The sequence below is a fragment of the Balaenoptera borealis genome, assembly GCF_965194805.1.
Source record: "Balaenoptera borealis genome assembly, chromosome: 3".
Taxonomy (NCBI): Eukaryota; Metazoa; Chordata; class Mammalia; order Artiodactyla; family Balaenopteridae; genus Balaenoptera; species Balaenoptera borealis.
The window spans coordinates 141,556,406-141,580,926 of NC_138866.1; the positions used below are offsets into that span (position 1 = coordinate 141,556,406).

Sequence of the window (24,521 nt, forward strand, 5' to 3'; positions counted from 1 at the left end):
GCCTCAGGTCAGGGGTCACCTTTATGAAGACAGCAAGAGTCCTTTCTGGGTGGCTCAGAGGACCTCCTACGGTCACACCAAATTAGGCTAAGGCCCCAGTGAAGATCATTCCAATGTCCCCCAGAAATTGTCTTATGTCACCAGAGCAGGACTGTGAACTGCCAGGTGGCTGGATGGACCACTGGATGCAGGGCCAAGCTGGCAGTCAGGAGTGTCATGGGATGTATTTGTAACAGGTTATCTCACACTTAACATGCCCAAGAAAGAGCTCTCTTCCTCAACATGCCCAAACACACACAGACTTCTTCCAGACTCTCCCATCACAGAGAATGGCACCACGGTCCACGCATCTGCTCCAACTCTAACCCTGACAGTCATCCTGGATTTCTCTCTTTCTCTCACCCCTTGAGGTCCTTAAATAGAATCCATTAGCAAATCCTGCTGCCTCTACTCCAAATGTTCTAGCAAATCTGAACAAACTGTTGCATATCTACCACCACGGTCCCAGTCTAAGCCACAGTGATTCCCAACCTGGACTCCTGCAACCGCTTCCCAACAGACATTCCTGCTTTCATTTTTGCCCCCTTATGGTTTCTCCTCCACACAGTGGCTGTCCGAGGGTCATTCTCCACACAGCTCTCTGGGTGGGGGCAACAGATTGCTCAGAACTGGCACGCCACATGCCACACATTTGCCAACCTACTTCTCCAGGAAGGGGGGCTCAGAAAGGCCAGGTGACTTGCAGAGGTCAGACAACGAGTGAGTGGTGGAGCTGGGCTGCAAACGCACCTGGGAAAGGAAAACTGCCTCTCAGGCACCCCCCCCGCACCCCGCGGCTGCTCACCCGCGGACGGCGTGCAGCAGGCGCAGAGAGGGGTACGCAGTACGCACGTTGACGCGGTGCTTCAGGATGAGCTCGTTGACCCACTCGACCCGCTCCTTGCCGCCCCTGGCCATGAACGCGGGGATCCACAGGATGCTGCCGTTGAGGTTGTGCAGCCGCTGCAGCAGCTTCTCCCGCCACGTGGCGTTGACCAAGTCCTCGAAGGCCCGCTGGATGACGGAGGGGTTCATGGTCACCAGGTCTGTCTTGAGCCCCACATCCCGGGCGTACTCCTGCACCGGGGCCAGGTTGCACCTGCCGGAGAAAAAGGCAGCGATGGTCCTTTCGGGAAAGCTGAGGCACTGTTGCTTATACTTAACTGTATCCCTCCTTTATCTCTCCTCGCATTCTCCTCATCCCCAAACAAAGACCCAGGGCATCTTCCTGAATTCACCAGGCCCTCCTGTCATCCCTGTTCCTTCTTCTCCTGACACACATATTTACTGGGCCTTTAGCACATACATAGAACCTTGCTGGGCCCTGGGGTTATACAACACCTGCCTTCTGGAGTTCAGGATCTCATGGAGAAGAAAGGAAGCAAGTAAGTCAGCCCTCAGCCCACAAGATGACCATGCTATAGGCAGGTGTGACCTGGTCACATTAGGTGACAGAGTGAGGGCTCTGAAGACACACTCCTGGGTTCAGAATTCAGCTCTGGTACTTTCCTCCTGTGTGATTCTAGGTAACCTGATCAACCTCTCTGTGCTTTCTGAGAGCTTCCTCCTGTCTAAGGATCAGCCACGACAGGATTTTTTAGCTATGATGGAGATCACAACAGCATCCCCTCGCAAGGATTAAGGCAGTCCCTAGACACCCAGTACTTCGAACGCTGCTGGACCACAGTGAGAGCTCAGTACATGTTAACTGTTACCATCATCCTCACGGGGAGGAGGAGCATCGGGTGGTCTTCCTGAGGTGGTGACCATCACGGGAAGTCGGATGGAAGAGCAGAAGCCCATTTGTGGATAAGGCACCTCAGGAGAGTGTTTCTCCAGCTTGCAAGAGCAGAAGAATCACCTCAGGCAGTGGTTAAAAATACAGAATCCCCAGGTCCCTCACCTGGAGGTCCAGATCCAGCAGGTGAGCTGAGGAATTGATATTTAGTCTTATAACCAGGCAGCTTAGGAAACATCATGCTATAGCATTTTAAGCCCAATAAATGTATCACAGGGGCCTAGGGGCATGAAGCAGTGTGGGTATTTAGGGGAAGGCAGGTGATTTGCTCTGATGGGGGCATATTGTGTGGAGGAGATGGGGTGAGAGAGGCAAGCGAGGTGAGATAGCAAAGGGCCTGTATGTCAGGGATGCTGCCACCTGGCAGCCAGTGGGGGTCTGTACACAGTGGCGCCATATGACTTTTATCCTGAAAGACCACACAAGTCGGCCCCACAGACATGCAGATCTGTGAGAGCCATAGAGTAAAGGTCAAAGTACAGCCACACATTGTTCTAAGTGGCTCTCGCCGTGGTGTTTCAGGTCTCTCTTTTCCAAGTGCGCGTGGACCACTGTGGACGTGAGTCCTGGGAGAGGCAGAGCACGCCGTGGCCGTGCCTCTCAAAGTGCGGTCCACTCATTGGCACAAGGGTATTAGGAATGCAGAGTCTCGGGCCCCACCCCAGACCTGATGACTCTGCATCTTGATAAGCTCAGGTGATTCATTCGCTGGTTATGTTTGGAGACACTGGGCTAGAGCCTAACGGAAGGACTTCAGAGACCGCCAGCCCAACCGCCCAGGTTACAGATGATGAAACTGAGGCCCAGAAAGGGGAGTGACACACTCCAAGTCACGTGACAAGTGGGCAGCAGAGCCAAGACTGGACTCCAGACATCATACCACTCATCTTGCTGTGCAAGTGTCAAAAAAACAAAACAAAGCAAAACAAAAAACTGTTGGTTAGAATCTGCTGTGGCCCCTGGAAAGCCTGGGGCCGGGCTGGGTGGAGCACTGAAAACTCAATACGGAAACCAGGTCAGGAAGGTCGCCTTCAATGCCGCCAGGCTCCCCAGGAGGTGATCAGACCCTGCCAGGGTCAGCTTTTGCCCTCTGACCATACCTTTAACGCCCTCCCCAACTACCCTCACCCCTTCTCTGGCTTCTAATCAGACAAACCTGCCACTTCCCTTCTCCTCTCCCCTCTCCCCTCCCTCCCCAATTTTTCGACTGGAGAGCTTTGAGAAACAGGACTGAACCACTGGGTACGCCAGGCACAGACAGAACCTGGCAAAGGACAACAAACTAAAACAAGCATGGCTGCTGGGCTGCAGCAGCTCGTGCATCACCGTGAATGCAGGAGTCAGCACACCATCTAATCCCACGTCCTGAGGTCCAGGGAGCTCTGTGATAAGGCCGCTTCCCAAAGCCCGGGACAAGGTTCTCTTTGCGTCAAGAGAGTCCCGATAGAAACGTGAGATGCGGTTCTGCCAGTGCTGGGGCGCTGTTTGGGATGAAACTCGAGGCTCTGTGTGCCCTACTTTTGACCAGAGGACAGCAAGGCCTTGTTTTTGAGTTGGGTTGGGGGTCAGGTAACAGGGCCGTGAGTAACTGTGTCCAAATGTGTCCCCAGGCGACTGGAAAATGAGAAATGAGAATGAGAGCTCATTCTCTCTTTGGAGAGGATGATGGTCAAGTACAAATCCAAGTTTCTCTGTCGCCCCCTCACTTCCCAGATTTTGTCTACAGGAGAATAAAGGTACTAGTAGAGTACACCTTAAAAGAGTTTTCCAAACTTGGGCCAACAACTGGCCAGCCCAGGAGACTTTTTTAACCAACCTTTTGTACTGGGCTCTATCCTGGGGTCAGCAAACTTTTTCTGCAAAGGGCCAGATAATAAATATTTTAGGCTTGTGGGCTATAAGCTCTCTCTGTTGCAATTCTTCAACTCTGTACAACTAATTCAACTCTACATCACAGTGAGAAAGCAGCCACTGAGGATATGAGAATGAATGGGCATGGCTGTGTTTCAGTAAAACTTTACTGATAAAAACAGGTTATGGGCCATAGTCTGCCTGCCTCTGTTCTAGACCAACAGTTCTCAGTCTTCGCTGTACAAGATCCTTTTTGACCCACCTCCTAGAGAAATGGAAATAAAAACAAAAATAAAAAAATGGGACCTAATGAAACTTAAAAGCTTTTGCACAGCAAAGGAAACCATAAACAAGACCAAAAGACAACCCTCAGAATGGGAGAAAATATTTGCAAATGAAGCAACTGATAAAGGATTTATCTCCAAAATATACAAGCAGCTCATGCAGCTCAATATCAAAAAAACAAACAACCCAATCCAAAAATGGGCAGAAGAACTAAATAGCCATTTCTCCAAAGAAGATACACAGATTGCCAACAAACACATGAGAGGATGCTCAACATTACTAATCATTAGAGAAATACAAATCAAAACTACAATGAGGTATCACCTCACACCAGTCAGAATGGCCATCATCAAAAAATCTACAAACAATAAATGCTGGAGAGGGTGTGGAGAAAAGGGAACCCTCTTGCATTGTTGGTGGGAATGTAAATTGATACAGTCACCATGGAGAACAGTATGGAGGTTCCTTAAAAAACTAAAAATAGAATTACCATATGACCCAGCAATCCCACTACTGGACATATACCCTGAGAAAACCATAATTCAAAAGGAGACATGTGTCACAATGTTCGTTGCAGCTCTATTTACAATAGCCAGGACATGGAAGCAACCCAAGTGTCTATCGACAGAGGAATGGATAAAGAAGATATGGCACATATATACAATGGAATATTACTCAGCCATAAAAAGAAAGGAAATTGAGCTATCTGTAGTGAGGTGGATGGACTTAGAGACTGTCATACAGAGTGAAGTAAGTCAGAAAGAGAAAAACAAATAACATATGCTAACACATATATATATAATCTAAAAAAACCAAAAATGGTTCTGAAGAACCTAGGGGCAGGACAGGAATAAAGACGCAGACATAGAGAATGGACTTGAGGACATGGGGAGGGGGAAGTGTAAGCTGGGATGAAGTGAGAGAGTAGCATTGACATATATACACTACCAAATTTAAAATAGATAGCTAGTGGGAAGCAGCCGCATAGCACAGGGAGATTAGCTCAGTGCTTTGTGACCAGCTAGAAGAGTGGGATAGGGAGGTGGGAGGGAGGGAGACGCAAGAGGGAGGGGATATGGGGATATATGTATACATATAGATGATTCACTTTGTTATACAGCAGAAACTAACACAACATTGTAAAGCAATTATACTCCAATAAAGATGTTTAAAAAAAAAAATCTTGGCTGTACACCAGAAGCCCTCAGGCTTCCTGGGCTACATGACCCCACCCCTCAGACGAATTTAATTGGTCTGGGGTGCAGTCTGGACATTGGAACTTTCCAAGGCTACCGAGCAATTCTAATGGACAGTCAAGGTTGAGAAAGGGGACTAACCCAACTAATCTTGTTTCAACCTTTTGGGACGACTGGCAATGCTCAACTTAAATATGCCTGTCACTTTGTGTCCAGGGCACCTACTGCGGTTACCTGATGACAAAGCTGTGTGTGTCAATCTCCTGCCCGCAGCCGCTGTTCAGCAAGACCCCAGAGTTTCCCACGATGGCACAGGTCCCGAAGTGCTTGTTCTTCAGTGGAGAGGTTCTGGGGAGCAGCTCATACAGGTTCTGGGACACGTTCATTGTGCTGTCTCGGTCGAAGATGTAATGAATAATATCTCCGGGTTTCAGGGTCCCCTTGAGGACAGAAATGTCCTTTTCAGCATCCAAGAACTTTAAGATTTGCTTCCTACGAAAACCAAACACACATGAGGAAAAAGTCTCCTGTTGCTACCTGCCCTTTGCCAACCTGGCTTTTCCTCTCCTTGGTCACCCTGCAGGGCTGATGCAGCCCAGCACACAGGGGCAGCTAGAGGTCAGATGCCCTCCGAGAATCTCTGGTTACACAGTTTTTAAAGTAAAATCTCCAGTTAGGATCCTCACCTTCCTAGGGGCAGGAATAAAACTTCCCTGGTAATTCTGAGAGGATTTGTATCCTTTTTCTGACCACATCTCATCCCGTCTGTGTGTTTGACTGGAGAATCTCCAATCTCTGGTTCTGGGAAGAGATTGGCAACATGGCCCAAAGGCCGATCTGGTCCTCCCTCTAGGAGATAGGATACCTGCCTTGGGAAATGACTTCATCAGGACTGAATGTGAGCTCATCATGAAGGGCCCTGGAAGGAGGGGTGACCTGCCATTTTGGTTTGCCTAGGAAAGCATGGTCTTAGACTGAGAGCCTTGTACCCCAGGGACAAACTGTACCTGAGTCGTGGGCAAACCCAGACCATGGTCATCCTATGTCATACTCCCCTCTCTGAGTGGGATTCAGGGCCACCATCTGACAGGCAGTTCTGATTTAGGACCTGGAAACCAGAATGACAGGTGTCCCTCATTCCTCAGGGGCCTATTTTCTTCCCTGGAAGCCTTCTCTGGGCACAGGGGCCTCCCAGGGGACGAGGGGGTGTGTGGACACTGTGAGGTGTGTCAACCACTCCCCGTTTGCAGGACTGCAAACATGGCCTGCTGTCCGTGCACTGGTCCTTTCTGTGCTGTGTGCTCCCTGGCCCTCCACACTGCTGTCTTGTTTGGAGTTTGTAAATATTGATACTTCTCTGGTCCCACAGAGCAGCGTTGCTTTGTGTTGTTTCAGAACAAAGGTGATCAAAAGACAGCTCTCTGGGCTTCAGTGTGACTTTGTTTTAGGGGGAAATCTCCAGAATCACCTAGCAAAGCACATAGATGGGATGGGATGTGGTCAGAAAAGGGATAAGAATCCTCTCAGAATCACCAGGGGAGTTTTATTCCTGCCCCCAGGAAGGTGAGGATCCTACCTGGAGGTTTCACTTTAAAAACTGTGTAAACTGCCCCAAAGATTTTTAGAAATGATTCAAGTCATCCAGAGAAGGAAATCTGGTACCCAGATCACCTGGAATTAATTTCATTTCCTGCAGCTCGTGAGCCCCCATCTAGAACAGTCACAATGATGCTGTTCTTCTCCACCAAGCCCCAGAGGAACAAGACCTTCACACGTTTTGCAAATGTGAGGATTTGCAAGGTGGCTGTCCCATTGCACAGATGGTAACACTGATCCCTGAGAGCCTGTGTGATCTGAGATGGTCACAACCTGTGGTGTATCCCAGCAGGATGCATATTCAATTGTTTGGGGAACTATAAAGAATTCAGAAGCTCCAGGCTGACGCCTGAGAAATCCTGATTCTGAGTGTGGCCCGGGTCTCAGCACGCTTTCAAAGGCTCCGCAGGGGACTCTAAGGTGGGTCCAGGTTTGGGAGCCTCTGGCGTCACCAAGGGGCACCTAGAATGCTTGACAGGGCACAATGCTCCTCTTCCACTGGTCTTGTTTTATTAATAATCTGGATCTCGTGCTTTCATGCAGGGGAAACCACTCTTGATGAATAATTTGTATCTCTTGATGGAAAACAGAGATACAACAGAAAACATCGTTTTTATTTATAGTGCTTTACCCAGGATGACACAACTTTACAAACTAATATGGTTTGGAAATTGCTGAAACCTTTGCAATTACTTACCCCCAGAGTATTTAAAAGCAAAGAGAGCCCCCAGAAAGCCCATAGATAAACTCCTCTGTGGATGAATTAATTTCTAACTAATTATGAGAAATTACTACTGATTATTAAACATCATTCCAAATCACTCACAGAATCTTTGTTATGAATAATTTTGGTGACTAATCGAAGGAAGATGAAGGAAACCCTTTTCCCCCCTGGGTGAAGGCACATTGTTCCTGCCGAGGTAGCTGTGTGTTTGCAGGATCCCCATGCCGGCCACAGTCTGGTCTTCTCCGAAAGGGGGAAATATCCTTTTCTCTACCCAGTGGTGGGAGAAGGAGTGAGTGGAGATTGAGGTGGGCTTGTGCTGGCAGGAGGATTTCACTCACAGGTGGTGTAGCGGGGTGAATAGTGGCCTCCCAAATATATGTTCACCTCCTAACCCTGGAACCTGTGAGGTGCTTTATTTGGAAACAGCGTCTTTGCAAATGTATTTAAATTAGGGATCTCGAGATCATCCTGATTACCCTGGTGGGCCCTAAATCCAATGACAAGTGTCCTTCTCAGAGATAGGAGAGGGGATACACAGACACAGAGCGAAAGGCCACGTGAAGACAAGGCAGAGACAGGAGTGACACGGCTACATGGGAGGAAATGCCTGGAGCCAGCAGAAGCTGGAAGGGGCAAGGACAGATTCTCCCCTGGAGCCCTCGGAGGGAGCGCTCAGAATTCTGGCCCCCGGAACTATAGGGGAATACGTTTCTCTTGTGCGAAGCTACTGAGCTGGTGGAAATTGGCTACAGCAGTCCGAGGGCTCGCGCTCCACAGGGCTGCTGACCAGGGGTGAGTAACGCAGGTTGGCAGCTGTTGGGGTGTAAGACGAAGGCCGAGGGCCCAGCCAGGGGCCCTCAGAAGAGGCCCTGAATGAGGGGAGGCAGAATGGTGGTGACAGGAGTCAGCTCCTTCAGATGCTTTCTCAGCTGCTAGGGCTCCAATCTCACACCTCTCTACTCCCCACACTTCCTCAGGACCCAAATCCAAGCCTCAAGAACCCGGGGGTGGGGGCATTTGGACCGTGAGCCCACCTGAAGGGGGAAGCTCCCTGCTCTGTATGGTGACACTCTCGGTGGTTATGGTCAAGGCTGACCGCCATGCCCCAGCCCCCTGTTCTCAGCTTCCTCTCCATGATGATGGGCTGGGAAGGCGGGCTGTGATAGTCAAGGCTTTCCCGTCTGGTCTTGGTTACTTCACTGACCTCATCACCCCCATTCCCTCCTCCTGATGGGTGCTCCAGCAACACAGCACAAACACCAGACTTCAGGCAGCACCTTGGCATGCCTGGCAAACTCCTAATTATCCTGCAAAACCCATTGCTCCCGGCAAGCCTTTCCTGGCCAGCCCTCTTAGTCCCCTTACAAGATGGAGTACTCTCCTCAGTATGATCTATCTCCACCTATTTATATGAGGCAACGTCGCCTAATGTGTACATCACACTGCCCTGCTCAATCTTTGTTACATTTGTGCCTCCGGCCAGCATGTCTGATTCATGTCAGCGCCCCTGGCTCCCAGCAAAATGTCTGCAAGTGAATGGTTGGGTTATACTGACCACTCTTTGCTGCGTCTATCACAGCTCTGTCAAAGTCAAGTGGCCAAAGTGCTGACATTGGAACCCCTTCCTTACAGCTCCCCATTCCCGCCACCCAGCAATGACTGCGCTGCTCTGGAAACATCACTCTGCAAAGATCAGGACAAGAGCTGCTCTCTGGCTGAAACAGACCTCTCCCTTTGCGGTTAGGTGTCCCACCGGCTCCTGGGTCACCTGATGCCCAGTTGTAGCTTTTCTTCATGTCATCAGGGAGTGGTTGCCTACTCAAGCCACACGGGCTGCGGGAGGAGACAGCTCTCCAAAGACAAACGGGAGGACCCTCGCCGCCGAAAGCGGGTGGATGTCAGGCAAGGACTGCTGCTTTGGGGTCCTCTGGGAGAAGCCGTCTGTGATCCCCGCCCCCCCTGCCCCAGGCTCTCACTGCTGCTGACCCAAGAGCCTCACTCCCTCCAAACCCAGGACCTCAGCCAGTTGCTCCTGTCACTTCCCCGGCCCGAGTCGCCGCACACGTGTGCTGGGCTGCCGGGCTTGACTGGGGTTTTTATTTCCAATTGATCACTTAGAGATGAAACCTGCCTCAGCGGGAGGTAAACATAGTATGTCTATCCTGACTTCTTTAGATGATGGAGAGTGGCAATTTGTGCCAAAGAAGGCCAAGTCTGTCTCTTGTCCTAGAGGTAATTACCACTACCTGATCCTCAGAGAGAGCGTTTGGTTGTGTCTCCATTTGGCCGAGGCTGGTTGGATGTTGCGCTTAAAGCCTTCATTACTTCTGTCAACAACAGCCGGCGACGAGGAGCCATTTATTACAACTTCGGCTCTGGAAGGGGGATAAAAAAAGAGGAAGAGGGGAGACATGATCTGTTAGCAAGCCAGTGACAAGTCTAATAGTTTTGTTTTTGCACAAGCTGGAATGTAAACTTCTTCGGAGGAGCAAAATTGCAGTTATTACCTGAGAAGGGAAGGAAGTCTATTTATCTTCTAGAATGCACCAACTCTCTCTCTCAGGTATTACCTACATATATTCTGGGAGACAGGAAGGGGGTGATGAACTATCTTTCTCCCCACCCCCAGCCCCCGATGTTTCCTCCCAGTGAAACCTAGCCGTCACTGTCGTAATAGTAATACTTCTTCAAGCCGCTTTTGTGAAACTCCGAAGAGCAGTTGCATTAACAACCAAGTATCATAAGATGGTTTACAAACTTAATAAAGAGGAAACAAAAACTCATATTGGGGCAATGGGATGTAGCTTTATCTCATTATCCCTCGTTTGTAAGATGCCACTTCGAACGTCTGTCTAGTTCCAGAGTCATCCGTGCTCTGTTTCTCTCTCCCACTAGACTGTAAGCAGGGGAGTTCCCTCACTCATTTCTATATTCCCCAATGGTCTAACATAGCAGGCGCTAAATAAATAAGTGTTTGGTGAATTTGAATTTGAATTTGAATTTGACCTTGGTGGTTGCCTGGATGGATGAAGTTGCTGGCTGGCTCTGAATGCCCGGGGCCAATCATAATTCTGGGTGCATACCATCTTTCCACCTGACTCAGGCATTACAGGACCCGCTTGAATTCAGACGTTTGAAATCTATGCTAGTAGGTTTCTATGAAACTAGGTTACAATTACATCTCTAAAGGCAGTGTAAGAGCCAGCCTGCCTCTGCCGGATGCACACAGATGCATGTGGGTCACATCGCAAGTTCCTTTTGTCTGTGCTGACAGCAGATTCTCTCAGTTAGAATGATAAGTGGATTTCTGATGCCAAATTCTGGAGCTTTAAAGAATTCAAACCAAACAACTATGTCCTCTGCATTTATCTTGGAACAGCCAAGTTAAAAAAGATGAAATCCTTTTAACAGGTCTAAACCCAATGCTCTATTTTGCTTTTTGTAGGTAGAAAGGAATTTATTTGGGGGTGCACTTTCTCCCCATATACCTCCATTCCCAATATTCCTGACTCCTCTGGCTGATATTACTTGTCTGGGATTCAAAAATATGTAACTTTTGCAGAGAACAGAAAATTCAAGGGTTTTGAGTAAGGTGGATGTATTCCTCCAGCCTGCAGGCTTAAAGGGAACCTATGAAAGGAAACAAAAGACCTGACCCTTTGCAATTTTTGCTGTTTTCATGAACAGAAGCAGAGGGTGTAGTGGAAAGATTTCATAAGCTGTATGACTATGGGCAAATCACTTTATCTCTCTGAGCCTCAGTTTCCCCATTTATAGAAAGAAGGTATAGAAGAGGAAGATATCCTCTGGATGGGGACTGGGCATGGTCCAACCAGAGCCAGTGGCAAGCCTGAGTCTGTTGGCTTGCAAAGCGTTTGCTCACACTCTTGTATCAAGCTGTCTTCTGGCCAAAGACTGTCATTCGAGGAAACACTCTTAGAATTTAGAGTGTGCCTTCAGTAATCAAGGTTAACATTTCTGAATTGACATCCTAAATATTTTTAAGAGGTCTCAGCAAAGTTCCTGAATGCTCTATTTTCCATCTTTACCTCCTGGACAAGCCATCTACCACAATGAAATTGGGTGAAAGTCCTGATTCCTTTCAGAGTCTCCATTATTCGGCAAAAGTTCAAGTTATGAATAAGCTCATTGGTGGCTCAAGTGCCTCCAAGTGAGTGGGCTCTTTTGCAGAAAGAGACTCTTACCCATCTGGATTTTCTATCTCTGCAGCCTCTAGACCTTAGGCCATTTCACGGGCTCTTCTATCGACAGCTCCTCCCCAAAAATGATTAGGGAAATCCAAAGCCAAAGTGAAACGAAACAGATCTCTTTGCTAAGTAAGAAGGGCACCATCCAGCAAAGAGGAGAAGCAGATTAATAGCTGCCTTACAGCAAAAACAAATGAACACAAAATCTAATTTACAAACCTATTAGATTTGCTATGTAAGCTGTTCACAGCTGATCTGATTGTACCTCTGCCTCCAGAATTCCTGCAAGACAAAGGAAATGCATTATTTATAAACCCAGCTCTTCTTTGCAAAGCCCCCTTCAGTTGCCAGGAGATCTCACAGCCCGCCTTGGAGAACTACAGAGGGACAATGAAATCTCACCTAGGCCTCTCCAGAAATGGGCAACCTCCTGGCCCAGCCACAAACCCAGGCATTTTCAAGGAAGTAGACCTTCTAGATCCTCCCCGGCCTCTCACCTGAACATTGTTTCAATTCTCACCAAGGTTTCCACTTGAGAATTTCATCTGAGCTTTGAGACAAACTCCTTTGTCTCCTCTGGTTAATCCCATAGGCTAGCACTCTTGAGCCTGACTCAGCACCTGCTGTAGCATGACTCAGTATTTCCTTTAGCCTGACTCACCATTTGCCCCTGGTCTTCTCTGGCCGTCACTCACCTGTGGTAAGACGTTGTCCATCATATTATCTCCAAACTTGAGACATCAGAAGTCCAACAGAGGCAGCAAGACTGACTCAACCAGTGCCTCCAACCAAATGTGAGAATGATTTGCTTTTTGGGGGCAGGAAAAATAATATTAAGTGGTGTCACTTTACCAGGGAGCAGGAGATGGGTGAGTAATGGGGTCCTTTGCTTCTTCCTCTGGAGGAAAAGTTTTTGGAGTAAAAGCATTCTAAGGCCCTTTCCAGCCCCACCATCTCTTCAGTTCTGTCAGATTCCATTCTGGTTGGGGGCCATGAAGTTTAACCCTGCTTTGCTAATCACATTGGGCCAGGGGAGAGATGAATCCATCTGTCCCTGGTACCCAGCCCGCTTTGTGCTCTGTGTGTGTTTTTTTAAAAGTTGTATGTCAGACTAATTATTTTTATTAAGTTAAATAATCTTTTCACCACTGATTTATAGGATATGTGGTTTGAGGAGATATTTCTTCACACTTTTTTCATTTTTTTTTTGGAGAGCTATAATTTTTTTGTGATTTTATTTTATTTTTTGAATTAATTTTTATTGGCATATAGTTGCTTTACAATGTTGTGTTAGTTTCTACTGTACAGCAAAGTGAATCAGCTATATGTATACATATATCCCCTCTTTTTTGGATTTCCTTCTCATTTAGGTGACCACAGAGCACTGAGTAGAGCTCCCTGTGCTATACAGTAGGTTCTCATTAGTTATCTATTTTATACATAGTATCAATAGTGTGTATATGTCAATCCCAATCTCCCAATTCATCCCACCCCCTTTTCCCGCCTGGCCCATATGTTTGTTCTCTACGTCTGTATCTCTATTTCTGCTTTGCAAATAAGACCATCTATCATTTTTTAACATCTATCATTTTTTAAAAGTTCTATCTAGCCTTTCAGCCAAGGTGTTGGTACACTGAAAAGAAATAATTAAAATCACTGCAAAAGCTGTATATTTAAAGAATCTTGTGATTTAATAAGAACTCTTTGGAGGAAGTTAATGCCTAACTCCTCACTGGTTTTAAATCTGGATTTTTTTATCTGCTTTCTTTAGGATTCACATACTTGTAGATATAAGGTTGTGTGTGTGTGTGCGTGTGTGTGTCTTTTCCTGATAGACTGAAATGTCCTTTCAACATTATTTGGCAACAGGAAATATTCTGCCTCATAGCTGGATGACCAGGCAACAGGAAGTGTGCTATGACTCACCCAGTGCCTCATCTCAGGTCTCCCTTCAGGTCTCAAATTTCATTACACCCAGTCTAATTCTTAATTACACAGAGTATCATTGGTTATTCACATTTAAATCAATGCATAATATCTCTTTTTTTGTCTCTCTTCACTTACCCTTGGGATGGCGGCATTCTCACACTTCTAATTCAAGGGTCTGGGAATATCTGGCCATCTCTGGCCTGTAACCATAATCTACTTAGGTCAGCGCCCAAGGGCTTTCCTGGGCCCACTGCTGTCCACATGACACTGACCTTTCACATGTCCTGACCCTGACCCCAGTCCTCAAAATCAGCACTCCTTGGGGGAGGGAAGACTTGCTGGGCCAGATATTAAGTCAAGTACAGTAATTAAAAGTGTGGTCATAGCTCAAGACTAATGAAAGGTTAATGGAACAAAAAAGATTGTCTAGAAATGCTGCACATGAGAATTGATGTATGATTTTAAAAAATCATTATCAACGAGAAATTCAGTAAATGGTTTGAAGCAGTTGATTAATAATCTGGAGGTGAGTTGGAGGGAAATCATGTAAGTGTTCCCTGACTTATAAATTTCCACAGGATTTAACTAGTGTTTCTCAGACTTTAGTAATTCTCATATTCCTATCAGCAGTTTGCCATATTTTGTTTATCACCCATACTACTATCTACTTGTTTTTAAATTGACTCATCTTTTAAAAACTTCTTAACCTACACAATGCCATCTGTGAAAATATGGGTTTGATATCATGATTATACACTCATTTGAAAAGAACACAAAACCATTACCACAAAAATATTTATCAATGGAATTCCTAAAGTCATCTTACTTATTACCAAGGATACTTATAGCACCTCTGGGGAAGACTGAATTAAACAGTTAAATTTTTAAAGAAGGCAACCCATACAAAATTGGTAAGAAAATGGAAGAGGATATTTATCAAGTCTTGATGAGGTATGAGGAATATATGTGAAGGACTTTTAAAATTCAGAAGTGGAAGAAGAAATCCTAAGAGAAAATCCAGACAGATTAAAAAAAAATCTTCATAAAAATTTAAAATTCGGTTACACAAACAGCAAACCTCAGCAAACTCTGTTCAGAATCTTTCTTGAAATCTGAGAGGGCTCTAGGTGAGGTGAGCACTGCATCTGTGCATCTATCTGGTTTAATGCAACCAGGGGTTTGGAGAGGACTCAATGCTGAGCAACAACTCCCTCCTGCTTTCTCTTCTCCTGCCTCCAGGCCAGGTCCTGGGGAGCATCCAGTCCTGCTGACTTGGGCACCACAAACCATGCACTCTTTCATACCAATCCTTCCTCTAACTCTGGGTTTCCCCACCTCGGCACTATTGATATTTCAATGTTGGTGTTGGGGGTTGGGCAGCTATCTGTGCATTGTAGGGTGTTCTAGCTGCATCCCTGGCCTCTACCCACTTTATGCCAGGAGCAGCCCCCCCCACACCCCCAAACTGTGACAACTAAAAATGCCTCCAGACATTGCCAAATGTCCCCTGGGGCAGGGAGGCAAGATTGCCTCCATTTGAGAACCTCTGCTTTGACGTTTGTTTTCTACCTAATGCCTCTGAGAAGATGAATCTCCTCCATCAGCCAACCCGTCCCATCACCTTCCTATACTAAACCCCAAGCCCAACACCTGTGCTTCCCCTCAAAACCATCTTAGTTTTCAATTCCCAGCCACCTTTTCCTCCTCTTCCTAAAGCATTCTATTACAGCATTTGTCACCTTTTCATATTTAATTATTTCATGGAATCACAGATGGGAGACTTTAAAGAAATTCTGTCATTGACATAGTCTAAACTCCCCCACTTATAGTTGAAGAAACCAAGGTCTAGAGATTTGGTTCTGGTTTCAGCTTCCTCAGCTGCTCGACACACTAGAAGGGAAGCCCCTGGATGGTGTGCATTAACCATGTCTTTTATTCTCTTTATCTGATGCTTTGACATCTGGGACCTTGCTGACTGTGGAGGGACAGGTCCTCTCAGGGTTAGCAAATTCATAGAGATAGTAAACAACTGGCCTGGGAGTGCACCTTTCAAATACAAATCAACTAATCTAGAGCCCATACCCCTGCCACCTCCCTTAGTGGGATCTTATTCTCTGGGCCACTATCCACCTGCCATAATCACCTGGAGCTAGGTACCAGACATCTATGCATCTATCTGGTTTAATATAACTAGGGGTTACAGTTGTCCCAGACAGGTAGGACAGCTCCTATGCCCCAGAGTCTTCTGAAGTTATCCAAACTAGCCAATCCTAAGCCTCCTTACCCTGCCTCACCCTTCCTTCCTATGGAAACCACAATAAAGGCTTTTGTCCACAGTTCCCCCACCCCTCCCTCCTAAGTGACCTGGTGCTACGCCATGTGGCCCTGAATGATGTGGTGTGCCACCCCTCTTGGAATCTGGGAGTATAACAAACTACATTTTCAATGGTGGTCATCTCCTGATCTGTTAGCCTGACCATACCTAAATAATAATAAAACCTATATTAAAACAGGGGGACCCTGTTTTGTTCACCTTCCCAGCCTTGCATAGTACTTTGCCCAACTGGGGCTCAGTGAATCAAATCTAACTTCAGTGCTAAGTGGGACTTTTCTTCCAAAGTCTTCCCTGCAGTTTGCATGCTGTGTTCACACATATTACTTATACCTGTACAAGACACAGTTTCACCTCTCAGATACCCAGAGAACGGGGCAGACGGTCATTCAGAGAAACTCAGGTTGCAGATGTTTGGCTCAAAATGAATCACATGAATTGGCAAGGGATTTTTTTTTTCTAATTAGGTTTTGCCTCCATTGTTATTAAAATAAGGTTACATCCCTTGTGACTGGGGAATGCTGATACCTGCTTGGTTGAGTGACAGAGGAAGAGGATCAGGTGAGAAAAATTTACTAAAGATAATTCATCAACTTCTGAAATCATAGAAACAAAGATGCTTAGGTCATCCAAATGAGAAAATATATGGGAAAGCTCTTTGCACACTATAACTAACTCTATAAAACAAGGTATAATATTAGTAATCATCACTGTCTGCTTGACCCTGCCCAATATTCTCAGCCATAGTGAGGGTGGAGGTTGATTACTCCAAAGCTCTACATTTTAAGATGTCAGTCTCCTTTTCACCATGAACATAATACTCTTTCCGAGCAGTAAACTAAGACAATAAATAAAAATAGCATGTTTAAAAAAATAATAACAGGGACTTCTCTGGTGGTCCAGTGGTTAAGACTTTGCCTTCCAACGCAGGGGGTGCGGGTTTGATCCCTGGTCGGGGAGCTAACAGAAGCAATATTGTAATAAATTCAATAAAGACTTTAAAAGTGGTCCACATCAGAAAAATCTTTAAAAAAATAATAACATGCATAGTTGGATTTGTTTTCAGTGAAAAGCAATTAGCAAACCTGAAAACTGCATTTCTGTTTAGACTCTTCATCCAAGCCCAATTGTTTTATAGGTAAGGTCATGTTTCAGTGTGCTGGGGTCTCATAGCTGTGTTAGAATCTCCCACATCCTTGGTTCCTCACTGAAGAGTCAGGCTCAGTAAGTGAACTTTCAAGAGGTGAAAGCTTTAATTAAGAGTCCGGACCCAACTTAAACAGTTGATTAGTCCCGAGAATAAAAGATTAAACTAAAACACAATTCATGAATTTGCAGATGATTCTTCCTTTACAGTTTTGGGAAGATACTGAACGTGTGCTTTCAACTTGTGCATGTAAACCACTGGGGTTCCTGCCTGTTGATCCTCCAAGGACACATTATAAGTATGTGGCCCCACAAACACATGGTAGGGAGAAAAGAAGGAAAAGGATGATTTGCAGTCATTCACGTGAACAGAGCAAGGGCTTCCAACAGGGTTCAAGGGTGTTTTTTTAAAGACTTTTTCTTTTTTGTGGTAAAATATACATAACATAAAATTTCCATGTTATCCCTTTTTAAGTGTATGATTCAGTGGCATCCAATATATTCACAATATTGTGGAGCCATCACCAGCATTTATCTCTAGAATTTTTTCATCACCCCCAACAGAAACTCTATACCCATTAAACAATAACTTCCCAATCCCTCCTCCCTCAACCCCCTAGTACTCTATTATATTCTATTCTTCTATCTCTGTGAATGTGCCTACTCTAGATATTTTTTGTAAGTGGAATCATACAATATTTGTCCTTTTACGCCTGGCTTCTTTGACTTAATACAGTATTTCAGGGTTCATCCATGTAGTAGCATGTCGGAAGCCTGGCTTTGGATGTGGCCATTCTCAGGAGCTAGAATATCACAGAGACAGGGGAAGGAAAGTCCCTTCCAAAGTGTTTGTGTCTGGATCATTGAGCACCTGTGATTAGGACAGGAGCAGAGGTCCCACCAGCTGACAAGTGCTTGGGGCTCAAGAGCTCAGGGGCTCTCCTGCCCAGAGCATACTTGGCTAGGAACTTCCTGAATTTTTTGCTGGCAAATTGAGCTTTGATGCCCATTTCCTCCTCCATCTGAAGAGCTGGTCGTACTTGGCCAAGTGCTCAGACGGGCAAGGGGGCACCTGCCTTGGTTGGTCCAGTGTAGATCCAATCACAAGGCTGGCAATGAAAGTATCTTCAGTTTCCCTGGCACAGTGAGAAATATGGTGCCCCATCCTTTGGACTGGGCCAGTTTGAACTCCTGAAAAGACTCTGTCACAGGGTCTTTTTCATTCACTCTGAGAAGAAGGCATTTGCACAGAGTCCTTGCCCATAGGCTTGGGAATACGTTTCAGGTTGGTCACTGTGCAACCATCCCATACCACCTGGGCACCACCTCCACTAGTGGAGAACTTCCAAGCTTCCCAGTCATACTGGTCTAAGGCATCTTCAGTGGATGCCACTAGGTAGTCCTTGATGAAGGACTTGTACTCATTCACCAACTCATCAGAGTGATGTAATGGCTGGGGTCATCAGGAGACCCAAAGTTCAAGGTCATACATTCCAAACTCTAAGAGTTAGATGCTATTGCATCTGTGCCATTCACCAGCCTTTCCCATCACATTCCACAGCAACTCCAAGGCCCTGAATTCTTTAGGATATAAGTTGGCAAACTTTTCCTTAAAGGGCCAGACAGCAAATATTTTAGGTTTTGTGGTCCAAGAGGAAAAATTGAAGATCTTATGCAGATGAAGATACTTAAACAACAAAAGAGAAAACAAATTTTGACAAAGTTCTTATTGATGAAATTAAAAATATAATAGTAATGATTGAGTATATTATTTTGGGTAACAGGTCTATTAATTAGAAGAATGTAATTCTTTTTGGGGGATAAGACTTTAGTTAATTGAGGTTCAAAGTTAGTGTTCCTGTCATCATGGCAGAAAGGTGGCCTCATTCTTCTATACAGCCTTCCCTTGCTTCTCTGAAACACTGTTACCTTCCCTCTGGTGAACTCACTGGATTGTGTTACCTGAATCTCTCTTTTGGACTTATACTCTATCCACCCTAACAGTGTTGGAGAACTTGTCATATGGGGAAGCAAGTTAAGAGCACAAGCTCTGAGATAAGACTCCCAGTGTCTGCATTCTAGCTGCACTAATCATTAGCTGTGTGATCTTTGACTACTGCTAACCTATCTAGAAGCTTCCATTTGTTTCCTCATCTAAAAAAATGAGTAATAGTATCTACTTCATGGAGTTATTATAAAGATTAAATGAGATAATGAGTGCAGAGATTAAAACAGTGCATGACATATTATAAAGCACTTGGTATTAATGTTATACTTATTTTGATTTTTTTGCAACCCTTTAAAAATGTAAAATCATCTCGGCTGGAGAGCCACATGGTAACAGGTAGCTGCCCGGCTTTGACCTGTGAGCCGTGCTTTGCTAATTCCTTCTCTAGGATGTTAGGAGCAAAATGCCCCTCCACAAAGCATCTTTGCCACATTTCTGATGACATCCTTCTGGTTGAGGTAGGCTTCTGCTGCCATGAGCACGGCTTTCCTGAAGTCACAGCTCCAACAGTGAGGATCACAAACTCCTGTGCTGCCAGCTCGTTACCGGCGTGAGAACTACCCTGGATCACAATGAAACCTGGAACCGGCCAGTCACTTCTGCACTGCCAGCCAGGACTCAGTGTGACGGTACAGGGGGCCCCCTCTCAGCAGCTTCAGCTTTACAGGCAGCAAATGACACTTCTGGTATGATGTTCGCACCAAATTTAGGTTTATTCCCAGTGCCACCCATGTCTGACACCAGTTTGTTACCCTCCTCCAGGTCCACCCACTCAGCTTCCAGCTCTTCAGGCCAGGTCTAACACCTTCACTGATGTGCTCAACAGTCTCTGAGATGCCTTTTCCTATTCAGCAAGTCTCATCATGGCACTGGAGCTCTTAGACCTCACAGACACTGAAACACTGCTGGGCACAGAGCTCCGAAGAGACTAGTGCAGGTTTCAGCCTTGACAATGGTGTTTCCATGACAATTGAGATCTCTGGCTTCTGTGGGTGTTGTAGGTGCTAACAGGAGGGTTACAACAGCAAGCTCTTGGGCTTCTGTCTTCTTGTGCCCACCTCCCTGAATGCTCAGCTCCTTCTTCTGCCATCCCCTCTTCCTTCACGTTAAATATTAGCTTGGTCTGATGTATCCGCTGGCTGTAATTTCAGCAAACTTTTGTTTGTTAATCAGCTTCCATCAGTGTACATAAAGGTACCAGCTCACTCTTGGCTCTTCCCTCTGGTGAACCTCAGAAAACATTCGTGAGAACGGAGGGCTTTGATTCCAGCCAATTTCCCCAGCCTCTTATACTAGTCATCTGCACATCAGAAAAGTAAACAAGCCACTTGGATGCCAAGCATTTCCCATAACACTTATTCCTGATCTTTTCTCTTTCTCATCATGACCAACAACCAGGAGAGAGACCATATAGTTTATCATCCAGACCAAACACTTTCGCAGTAAACCGAAGCACCAACCAGAAATGATACATGAACTGAGATGACCACTTCATGTGGTACTGGTCCTCCTCCAATCTACACTCATTTTATAAAGAGGACAGACTTTATAATACAAAGACTTCTAAGAGAATGCTGCATTCCAAATCCAGACCACTCAAAACCCCAGAAACCAAGGCAGTTAAAACTCAGAGGCAATACATATCTATGCAGTTGGTTGAACAGGAGCTGGTGAAAGCTGTCAGTAGAGAAGACTCCTCCAGTAAGTAATTCATGGCTATAGAGCCTTTTCTGAGTCTCCCCCGCCCCCATGCTGAAGACCCTTCTTTACAATGAACCAGCGTCCCTTGACCTGCCTCGGTGTCCTGGTCACACCTGCAGCAAGGTTCTCCCTACACTCAGCTACCACTGCAGCTTCACCTAGCACGTGGCTTCACCACCAGCTCCTAGACTGGGGCCAAGCCTAGGACAGGGTCCTGCTCATCTCTGCATTACCATGGAGGGGTGGAGGTCACATGTCTCCTGCACATCCAATGTGCTCCAAAGAGGACTGCTGAATGAATAGATGAGTCAAAAAGGCTGAAGCCATCCCTTCGCTGTAGAGAAGAGGATTCAGCCTCCGCCGGAAGCGTGTCTCGGGGAGGAAGAAGGGAAACCCCAACCTCACTCCCACCCCCACTGCCCACCTACCCACACCTGCCAGGAGTGCTCCAGATCCAGGGCCTTTGCACTGGCTGTTCCCTCTCCCTGGAACATTTTTCCAACAGATACCCCATGGCTCACTCCTCCCTTTCCCCCTTTTTCAAATCTTGGCTCAGATCGGACCTTCTCAGAGTGGCCTTCCCTGACCATCCCATTTAACATAGCATCTGCTGTCCTACTCCCCCCACTGTGGCCCTTCCCACTCCCATATCCTTTTACCTTCTCATCACCATATCATGTATCTTGTGTACGGTCTGCCTCTGCCACAGGAGTGTAAGTTCCATGATGGAAGCACTGTGTCTATCTTGTTGATGGCTGCACCCCTAGTGCCTGGACATCATCAGAAGTCAGTGAATATTTACAAATAGAAGGAATCTGCCTCCTCCCGTCCTTTGTTACAACAAGAAGCCAGCTGTCCTCTTATCCAAACCCAGTACCTCCACCTGTGTTCGGAATTGCATCCCTTCCTGCCTTTGGCGATTCTTATTCCATCAACTACTTCTTCTCTCTTCTCCATATATTTACAGCTTCCTTTCAGCTGTGTAATAATTCTGGTCTTTATCTTGGACCTTGTATACGTCAGACTCTGTCCTACGAATTTTATATTACTTCATTTAAGCCTGACAGTAGCCCGAGAATGCAGAAATGATGATCCATTTCTACCTGAGAAGAAACAGAGGCACAGAGAAGGGGAAAATCCTGCCCGGGGCCACACAACTACTAAGAAGGGATGTCAGGACTTGAACCCAGCAGGCTGGCTCAGACCAGCGCCTTATGACTCTGCCATGTTGCTGGCTCATCCCTACTAGCATTTATATATATGTTTGCTTTTCTCATCTTCAATATACAACCCAACCTTCATTTCATACACCCCTCAGCTACTTCTCTGTCCCTCACCAGCACTTTGCAAACTTCTACACTGTCTGTGATTCCTTGCTCCACCCTCTCCCCCTACCACTCCATTCTGGTTCATGTCCCCAACACTCTATCAAAAGCGCTCTTGTATGAACACCTTGTGATGGGCATGTCTGTCCCCATCTTATTTGAACTCTGTCAACATTTGGTGGCACGTCCTCCTTCCTGGATAAGTAAAGTCGGGACTTCCTGGTTCTGGCCACAGGGTGGCCCTGGACAAACCTTCTCCCTCTGGAGGAAATAAGCTACTGGGAAGAGACATGATAAACGATCCCAAGTGAAGAGAAGGGTTAGAGTGCTCAGGGCATCTTTAAGATTCCTTCTGGCTCTGAAAATCCATTATTTTAAATCACGCTCCTCTCAACACTTTAAGGTTCCATTAATAATGACATAAAATCCCTCCTTGATTCTTTCTGTTCCCCTGACAGAGGGTGCCCCCCAATTAAAAATCTCAATTTCTCTCTATATTCACACCCAACAAGATTTTGTCCAGCATTAATTTCTATCAAAATATAGAAAATATTTTTCTTACAAACTATTAGTTTTATAAAATTTTCAGATACAAAATACGGTTGAATATTTTTTTCAACAGCTTCCTGCCCCCCACCAAAATTTACTCCCCAAGAGCGATGGCTTCACTATTGCAGGTGACAATCCCAGTCCCAGATGTACATGTTAACAAAAAACATCCCTAGGAAGGGGATGTGGATTCCAAGAGAACAGTGAAAATTATTAATAACTTCATTTGCTTGAGCTCCACCCTGTGTCAGGCACTGTACCAGTGACATGTTAATTTTCATATGTTGGTTTTAGAAATAGGACATGCAGGCTTAAAAAGTTTAAGTGATTTGCCCAGGGTCACCCCCAGCAAATAAACTGGCAGAGCAGGGATTTGGTTTGCATGTAGTCAAACCACGTGTGCCTGCAGAACACTGGCTCCTGCACCCTGCCCTTCACCTGCTGCATGTAAGGATTTAATACACAGTCAAAGAGATGCCAGAGACTTAAGAGGAAGCAAAGGTTGCTCAACAAGTAGTTGTGAGACACTTGGTGAGCTAATTGGGAAAATATTCAAGTCAGATTCTCCACTGGCACCACACCAATAAGGATAAAACGTGATCTAGCCATTAAAAACTACGCTTAGGAAGAGTTTTATATGAAAATTCACTCAATCCTATTTTAGTCCATTTGGGCAGCTAGAACATAATACCATAGTCTGGGGGGCTTATAAACAACACCAATTGATTGCTCACAGTTCTGGAAGCTGGAAGTCTGAGGTCAGGGTGCCAGCATGGCCAGACGAGGGCCCTCTTCTAGGTCACAGACGTCTTGTATCCTCACATGGCAGAAGGGGTGAGGGGGTCTCTCTGAAGCCTCTTCTATAAGGGCACTAACCCCATTCATGAGGCCTCCACCCTCATGACCTAATCACCCCCAAAGGCCCCATCTCCAAATACCATCACATTGGGTATTAGGATTCCAACATGTGAATTTGCGGGGTGGAGGACACAAACATTCAAGCCATAGCATTTCCACTGGCCCATCACTTAGCGTCCACTACTGACAGTTGCTGCGGCTTCCTGCTGCAGACACAGTGTTAGCCTTGGCTGTCGTTTTCCGCTTTTTTATTGTATTAGAAATATACCACTGCAAAACCTTAACGGAGAGGTTGGCAGCCCTGAAAACTTCTCATTTCATTCATGTCACACGGTGTGGATAAATCCGTGCTGTTTAAAGAGAAGCAGAACGTCTGTCCAACGTGCCGTGCTCTGCTCTTGAACCCGCCTCGCTGGGACTTGAAAGCCCTCTGCCTTAAGCCGGCCTTTCTTCCCTCCCCTTTGTTCACTTCTTGACAGACCTGCATTCAGAGAGGCCATGTCCCGATTAACACAGCTGCAGCCTTTTCCTGAGAAAACCCCTGGAGGGCACCTGGGTTGGGGACGACTTTAAAGTCACTTTTCTTCTGGGTGTTTGATATGTCTTGTCCCCTTCCCTACTCTGCGGGAGCTGGATAAATGCGGCTCCCCCCACAGCCAACACCACTCAGGGAATGTCGCCATCACCTGGAAGGAGGACGGCGGGACTATCAGTGAGGGGGCTGGAGTTCTGGTTCCCAACGTGTTCTAGCTTTGCAGCCCTTGGCCTCTCGAGGTCTTGAGGTCCTTCTCTGCAAAACGGGGTCCTGTGGTGGGATTACAGCAAGAAGCCCCGGGCAGACGTGAATGTCAGTTGCAGTGTTGTTATTGAAGGTGATGGTTGCTGCCTTCGGGATCAAAAGAAACCACTGCTGCGTGTGGGCTCTGCCGAGCCCCCTCGGATCAGCTGTCCTCAGGGAAGCTCTCTTCCAACA

At 46.3% G+C, this 24,521-nt stretch overlaps 1 protein-coding gene across 1 annotated transcript in view; it reads right to left on the reverse strand.

The window, feature by feature from the left end:
- The window catches only part of ST8SIA2 (ST8 alpha-N-acetyl-neuraminide alpha-2,8-sialyltransferase 2), an 87,438-nt gene that overhangs the window by 41,530 nt on the left and 21,387 nt on the right, over positions 1-24,521 (reverse strand). The window contains exons 2-5 of the mRNA XM_082388945.1: positions 11,920-11,982; positions 9,739-9,867; positions 5,404-5,661; positions 845-1,138 (exon numbers count right to left, since the gene is read on the reverse strand). Of these exons, the coding sequence (XP_082245071.1) occupies positions 845-1,138; positions 5,404-5,661; positions 9,739-9,867; positions 11,920-11,982 (744 nt within the window). The remainder of the gene's footprint in view (positions 1-844; positions 1,139-5,403; positions 5,662-9,738; positions 9,868-11,919; positions 11,983-24,521) is intronic.